Source organism: Miscanthus floridulus, chromosome 2 (assembly GCF_019320115.1).
Source record: "Miscanthus floridulus cultivar M001 chromosome 2, ASM1932011v1, whole genome shotgun sequence".
NCBI classification, from domain to species: domain Eukaryota; kingdom Viridiplantae; phylum Streptophyta; class Magnoliopsida; order Poales; family Poaceae; genus Miscanthus; species Miscanthus floridulus.
Window position 1 is genome coordinate 62,535,430 of NC_089581.1, and position 7,808 is coordinate 62,543,237.

A 7,808-nucleotide genomic window follows, 5' to 3' on the forward strand; every position below is an offset into this window, starting at 1 on the left:
CTGCTTGGCATCTTTGACCAGCTCTTCTGGCTCTCTGGGATGTGGTCAGCGTCGCAGCAGATGGCAGGGTGGCTCTATTTCATGTAGAACCACCTAGCGTTCCACCCCTTCAGTGGCGTGTTCAATGGCACAGTAAGGTACTTGCCTGCCATTCCATCACGTAGCTAAAGGTACACTCTGCCAACCACCTTAGAACCACCACCGCCTCTCTTCTTTGGCCAAAATAGGTGACAAAAGAGGTTGAAGTGGGGAAGGATTCTGAGATATGCCTCACAAAAATGGATGAAGATCAAGATGTGCAAAATGGTATTTGGGTGGAGATTGCATAGACTAACCACCCAGAGCTCCAACAGATCCCTCAGGAATGGATGAATAGGAAATCCCAACCTGTGCCAGAAATAATCCTCAAATACCACCACTTCATCAGTATGAGGCATTGGGAAGGGCTCACCGAGGGCCGGCTGCCATCCGGCGGTAGCGCAGTCAGGAAGAACACCCACCTCCACCAATCTGTTGAGCTTCGCCTCTCCCGTTCACGACGGCACCCACTCTTCGTCACGTCGGGCTTCGGCGCTCGCCTTCTTGGGGCTCGTCTTCTTCGGTTTCGTAGCTACCTTCTTTGGTGTGATCTCTAAGATCTGGTTAGGGTTTGGTGGCAAAAGCAAGTGTGGATGCGAATCTAAAAGTGTGAGGGCTAAGGAGGAAGATGAAGTGGCAAAGGTGGGAGCGTGGGGTGCGGCGGCACAGTTATAAAGCATTCCCACCACCTTTTTGCATTCAAGGGTTTTTGGGAAACCGTTCCCACGATTTGCGCTTCTCTAAATTCTTTGCAACAGCAAGGTGGGCTGTTACCTGGGCCTTCGCGCAAACATGGCCCATATAGCCAATTTATCTTCGCAATTTGTTACGGCTCACTGAATATTCACCGACATCTCTGCCAACCGTTATGGCTCAGTAATTACTACTATACAGTCATTTCTCTGGTGTTTTTCTATGATTCTGTTTTCTCTAAGGTTTCCTCTTATGGCTTGGGGACTGCATCAGCATTACGTCTTGGTTCCTCACCGCATTTGGGATTTTTCTTTAGTTAACTGTTGTTTCTCACCCTGGCACCACGTGACCATGTCACTTACTGTTAGGCTCGGGGACTAAGTGGGCACACTTTACCTTGCGGTGAATATGCTTTTTCTCCTTTTGAGGCTACACTCGGGGACTGGCTACCTACTTGGCTGGTTCTCTACTATTCTTCTACTTTAGACCCTGGCACCACATGACTACGTCATCTACTGTCAGGCTCTAGGACTAAGTGGGCACACTTCACCTCGCGGTGAGTGTGTTTGCTTCATTCTAGAAGACTTTGTGCCTCTTGAAGCTGAAGAAGACTATCTCCCTTTCTCGTGGTCAGACTCTAAGTGGGCACACTTGGTCCACTATGAAGAAATTTTTGTTTTTGAACATGAGCTCCTTACACCCTTATGGCAAGCCATACTTGGGTCATGCTGCTCGGTGATGACTCACGCTGCTCGGCGATGGCTCACGCTGCTCGGCGATGGTTCACACTGCTCGACAACTGCTCACAACTGCTCGGCAACTCATCACTGGTGGTCGGACCATGAGTTTGGCTGCTTAGCTTTGTTCGCACCTGCTTGAACAAGCTCAAGACGGCATTGCACAATGGGTACAAGGCGCTCAAGGACTAGCTATGGGGGGTACAACCCCTAGATACCCATGATAGACCACATGGGATGTGCCCCCAGGGGTGGCCTAGCCCATAAGACGAAGCCTTGTGGGGCAAGACTCTGCTCAACGCCTCCCGCAAGACACTAGGAAGATATCCTGAACATACTACGAGATCTATTAGGATACGTATGATCCCAAGATTCCTGTAATCTATTATTACTTTCTGGTTATCCCTTAGATCTAACCGACTTGTAACCCTACCCCTGGGACTATATAAGACAGGCAGGGACCCCTCTAAACTCACGCAATATCATACTGAAAGCTAATACAAACCAATAGATCCACAGAGTAGGGTATTATGTCATACTGACTGGCCTGAAACATGTCTAACTCATGTGTCTCTATTGCCTTCTTAGTTCTTGATTACACGCCTCTCTGCTGATCAATCTACCTTCAGTGGGATACCCCTCAGAGGACTACCGACAATATTCTGTTGACATCATCAAAGCTTCATGATCAATCAGATTTCTTTGAGCCTTTTTCACCTTGGAAGCTTGGTCTTCGATATTGGATGTAGGTATCAAGGCCTCAAGCAAGATTTGGGGTCAAATTATCCTTGATAGCTAAGAAGATTGTTCTCATTGGGTCTGCATCCTAGGACCAAATCAGGCTATATTCTTCTCGAGCATTGGTAGCATGTCTTTTAGCCAATTTTTGGTCTCATCTGATAAAGTCTCTTAGGAAGAAATGGCTGATGAGCTAATCTCACTTTCATCTATGTATTCTTCAAAGTTGAAGGAGTAGCTCAGAGCTAGAGAATTAAGTGCCTACATGTGAACAAAAGAAATCTTATTAGAAGTGGCAAATGGGTTGATAATGAGATGAATGGTGAGGAGATCACAGTACCTTTTCTAGAAGAGACTCTGGCTAAGGAGAAGGGATAGCCGATGATGTGCCAACATCTTTTTTAAAATTTGGTTGAATCGGCTCTGGACTTTCGATGCTAGTGTCTGTAGGCATCTAGAAGTTTTTTTGGTTTATATTTGTTATAGAAGGACAAGAATGAGCATATGAATTTCTTACCATCGATTGTTTGCTGAGTTGGAGAATCAACGGTTTGGGTATCAGCATCAATAGGGTCATCTTCAACCATTGGATTGTTAGACCTTTGCTATTATGTAGATGTTTTCTCAGGTGGTGTCTGATAAAGGAGAATGATCAGAGAAGAGTGAGGATTATATAAGATTAAAAAGCTTGAGGAGATACCTTAGTAGCATTAGAAGGTGAAGTAGAGAGGTTCTCATCTTCTGCTATTTTGGGTCTATCAGAAGCATCGGTTATTTCAATTGAAGTCGGCTCATTAGGGGGATTAGCTGATGAGAGGTTGGTAGACGCCGATTCAAGTGCCTAGGACAACAATTCGGTACTCAAGGTAGATTGAGATGCAATAGTCGATGGCTGCAAGAAAGGGAAGATAAGTTAATTTACCTGAGCAATTGATGACTTTGTTCTACAAAGTCTCTTCCTAGTGGTGGTTTTCTGAGTTACACTTTTGGTTGCCTTGCATTTTGAAGATTGATATGTGAGTATTGTTGGGGCAGCTAGGGTTTTCATCAATTGTTTTAGAGTGGGTGCAGTTGATCCCATTCTTGAGGCTGAATATGGTGGATAATATTCTATGGGATGTCCTTTCCTGTCCACACTTGGTGGATCAAATTTGGTATCCTGCAAAAGAATTTATTAGATGAATTGACAGGAGAACTTGTTAGATAATCCTTCTAAAAGAAAAGTAGTAAGTTACCCCACTATCAAAAATAAATTCTTCATCCAGGGCCAAACAGTTGGGATGAATTGGACTATAGAAGAGGTGAGAGTGCCATTCTTTCCACCAGGAATCAAACAAGTTTGAGGAGAAGGTAGCTCTTGTCCATTCATGCAAGCAAAGAGAAGGAAGGTTTGATCCTAGTTGAAAAACTCTAGAAGCTTCCATCATCTCACTGATACCTTCTCTTGGCTTCAGAGTGTTCCTAAAGAATAGCCGAGGAGGTTGTTGACTAAGGCTGAATTGATGGGCCACAAAAGAAGGATTATTGAATTCATAAGTTGGAAGATTATCTAGGAGAAAAGAACCAGTAGCCATTTTGCCACGGCCATGGCGAAATTCGGCTGGCAGTACACAGGGATTGATAATATAGCTAAAAATTGCCCATCCTCTTCATAAGGCAGCCATGTCAAGATGTTTGCATCAAACCCTTTGTAAAATTTCTTGAGAAGGTGGCCTACATCAAAATCAATTGTTATGGCTGATACAGCTTCACCATAATTCATACACTGTCGAGTTCTTCCTTCTTTTTCTTTATAATCTTTAGCAAAGTTGGAAGAAGGGAACCTCAGATTCCTAAGATCGGGTCTTACAATCTTATACATGTACAGATTCAGCCACAATTGTATTAACCACTAAGGGCCACTGATGGTATGCACTGGTTCATTTCTCAGTAATTGGATAGATACTTGGTGCATCGGGTGATAAGCAGACCCCAGTAGATATTTTCCGAGGGAGATTTCATTGCCGGCTACTAGACGCTCTGCCATGTATTTATGATTATAAGTTGGTCCGCAAGATGACCCACAAAAGATGAATTTTTTTAGCCACATGTTTAGGAAAGCTACACGCTCTCTTTCATCAACAATCGATCCATCCCCAATATGGTTCATAATATAGCTTGCCCATCCTATGCAGTCTGATATTTTGGCTAATTTCTTGGACCCAGCACTTAAGAAATCATAGGGTTGCATTGATCCTATTATTCTAAGGCCAGTCAACATATAAATATTGGCCAAAGTGATGGTCATTGTACCGTGACCAAAAACAAAAGCATTCAAAGTGTTGGACATAAAGTAAGATATAAAAATCAGAAGTGAGTCATTCCTCTCCATTCCAGACAGTGAGAGTGTTAGGCATTGATTCAAGTCATAAATTTCCCAATCTCTAGCCTTTTTCTCTAATACCCTATGGAACCAATCCCTCCATCCCTTAGACATTTTGGGCTAGTTTCTAAAGGGAGTTTTGGTGTTCCAAAAAAATCTACTACAGATTGTTTGAAGAGGATTTGATTGGTTTCTTGATTGATAAAATTGGATGGATCAGGGTCACCCATGGGTCCAAGATAATAGGCATTAGGAACATCAGCTGATGGAATCAAAATTTTGTTCCTCATTTTCTAGAAACCAGTTGGGATGAATTTAACAAAAAAAGGAAATATAGAGTAGCGGCTAATACTTAAAAGATAGAAATCTGAAGGCATACCTTAGGAACGTGATTGCTGGTCACCATTGCAGCTGAAATGAAACTGAATCTGAGGAAGGTTGTAGAAAGGTGGCTTGAAATAGCAGTTTGGCAGAGCAGAAGATTAGCTAGGGTTAAGGCTTTGGTGGTGGTGGTTTTGATTGCTCAAGAGAAAAAGGGAAAGTAAGCGGGTCAAGCCAGTTGCAAATGATACTGTTGAGGTATTATATAGCATTTGGTCCAAGAAATCAAGAGTCACACGTATATTTTGGAATGAGCAGTCGCAACACGATGAGTAGATAAATAGAAATTTTAGAATAAAATTATTTTTATCCCTAAATTAGGGGGCATGTGTTTACACCAAAATTTGCCAAGAAGAACGTGAGAACTCAAAGTTTCTAGGATTGTGTCATCAAGGAATCGATTATATGTGAATTGGTATCAGTTGATTTAGATGCGATGTCAGAATCGGCTATTTTATAGATGACGTCAACAAACAACGTCAATGGGCTATACTTGAATGGCGCCAGGAAGATGTGTCAGACTCTATAGATAGAGAAAATTAGGGTCCAAGTTATTATTAAGTTAGGAAGTTTTCTTCTATTCCAAGAATTGTAATGAGTCGTATTTGAGTAGGATTCATGTTTAGGTTTCAGGTATAAATATTAGACCCTAGTTATTGTAAAAAAACAAACACTCAATGAATACAATCTTTCCGGCTTTCGCCATCTCATTAGGAGTAGGAGTACTATAGATCTCGATGAGTTCTTTAGCAAACAGGGCTGCATCAACTGATCGACCTCTAGCTTGCTTGTGAGTACCATCACGACTTGTATTGTGCTTGTAAAGTTGCATCAGCTAATTGATCTTTTATATGCCAAAATATAAGCTCACCGCTCACCCTCCTAGATCCAGCGGTGCCAGCGCCTCCTAGGTCCGGTAGTGCTAGCCGTCTCGGCCTCCCTCCCTGCTCCTGTTGATGCCTCCCATTGCCGGTCCTCGCTCCCCCGCCGCCCTCCGTTCTTTTGTCGCCGGGATCCGACGCCGCCCCTCTCCCATCACCTCTACTCAGCCGGTCCTCCCTCCCCTGCAGGCGTCGCCCTTCACGGTTGGGCCTCCACAGCTAGCCATCTCGTCCCCTACAGCCAAGGTAAGAAACCCTAGCATGTGAACTCATCTCTGTATTTGGTAGAAATTGGAACCTATGTTTCGTCTTGTGTGGTCTACAAATTTTAACTTATTTGCATTATTGGTTTAAAAATCATTCTTGTATTGTACATGGATAAGAGGACAAAGATTGTAACTTTTGTAGCTGTTGCATACATGTTGTTGTTAATGATGGCCTTGATTATTCAGACTAGAAAATGTAAGCGTGATGCAAGAAGGATTTGTATTACCTATGGGCCTATGGAGGAAAGGGATAGGATTAGACTAGAATATCCAAACAACAAAATTTGGAAGGATGATACAACTTGTCTGAACATGTTAAGACTTAACAGAGACAAGTATTTCTGGTTTTGCAAACTTTTTAGAGATCATGGTTTACTTAAAGATACCATCCACTTGTGTGTTGAGCAACAAGTGGGTATGTTTCTAAACACTGTGGGACATAACCTTAGAAATAGGTTTGTTGGAACTAATTTTGATAGATCGGGAGAAACAGTGAGCCGCTATTTCAACAAAGTATTACGTGCTATTGGTGAGCTACGAGGGGAACTAATTAGGCCCCCATCTATGGACATACCACGCAAAATTGCAGGGAGCTCCAGATGGGATCCTTACTTTAAGGTGTGAGGCTATACTTGTTTTGTTTTTTAGAGATTTGAGATTTGTATTCATATGGTCCCTAATATAAACATATTGAAAAATAGGATTGTATTGGAGCAATTGACGGTACACATGTGAGAGCATCTGTACCTAAGGATATTGAGCATGCCTTTCATGGTAGGAAATCCTTTGCCACACAAAATGTAATGGCAGTCGTAGATTTTGATCTACGATTCACCTATGTCTTGGCTGGTTGGGAGGGGACAGCACATGATGCTCTAGTTTTACGAGATGGTTTAGAACATGAGAATGGCCTTCGTGTTCCACAAGGTAATAGATTAGCAGTCTCTCAACTTGTCCATACAAATTTTTGTATATAGACATGTGACCAATCTGTCCATCAATGATAGGAAAATTCTACCTAGTGGATGCTGGATATGGAGCCAAACCTAGATTTCTACCCCCTTTTCGTGGTGTCCAGTACCACTTGAATGAGTGGGGAACTAATCCAGTGCAAAATGAGAAGGAATTATTCAACCTTAGGCACTCATCTCTTCGTGTGATAGTAGAGCGTGCTTTTGGGGCACTAAAGCGAAGATTCAAAATTCTTGATGATGCTACCCCGTTCTTCCCTTTTCCAACACAAGTAGATATTGTTTGTGCTTGCTGCATCATTCACAATTGGGTCATACAAGATGGGAATGATGAGTTTTTTTATAGAGGTTGTTACTTTGCCTAGCTATAACCATGCTTCAACACACATTGGCCAAGCAAATGAGCATGCTGCTATGGTTAATTTTAGGCAGCAACTAGCAGATCAAATGTAGGTAGACCGGCAAAATAACAATTTTAATTAATATTTGTTCCAAAATTGAATTTGTATGGACATATTTGTAGCTAAATTCCACTTGTAAGATCATATTTGTTGTTGAATTCCATTTGTAAGGACATATTTGTGGTTGAGTTCCATTTGTAAGGATATATTTGTGGCTGAGTTACATTTGTAAGATCATATTTGTTGTTGAATTCCATTTGTAAGGAGGTATTTGTTGCTCAATCATGTGTAACGTTTGCT

At 42.3% G+C, this 7,808-nt stretch overlaps 1 protein-coding gene across 1 annotated transcript; it reads left to right on the forward strand.

The window, feature by feature from the left end:
- Positions 1-6,244: 6,244 nt before the first annotated feature.
- Positions 6,245-7,560, forward strand: LOC136538967 (protein ALP1-like). The gene is made up of 4 exons (XM_066530890.1): positions 6,245-6,754; positions 6,838-7,063; positions 7,144-7,441; positions 7,473-7,560. The coding sequence occupies exons 1-4, from the start codon at positions 6,245-6,247 to the stop codon at positions 7,558-7,560; spliced, it is 1,122 nt and encodes a 373-aa protein (XP_066386987.1).
- The last annotated feature ends 248 nt before the right edge of the window (positions 7,561-7,808 follow it).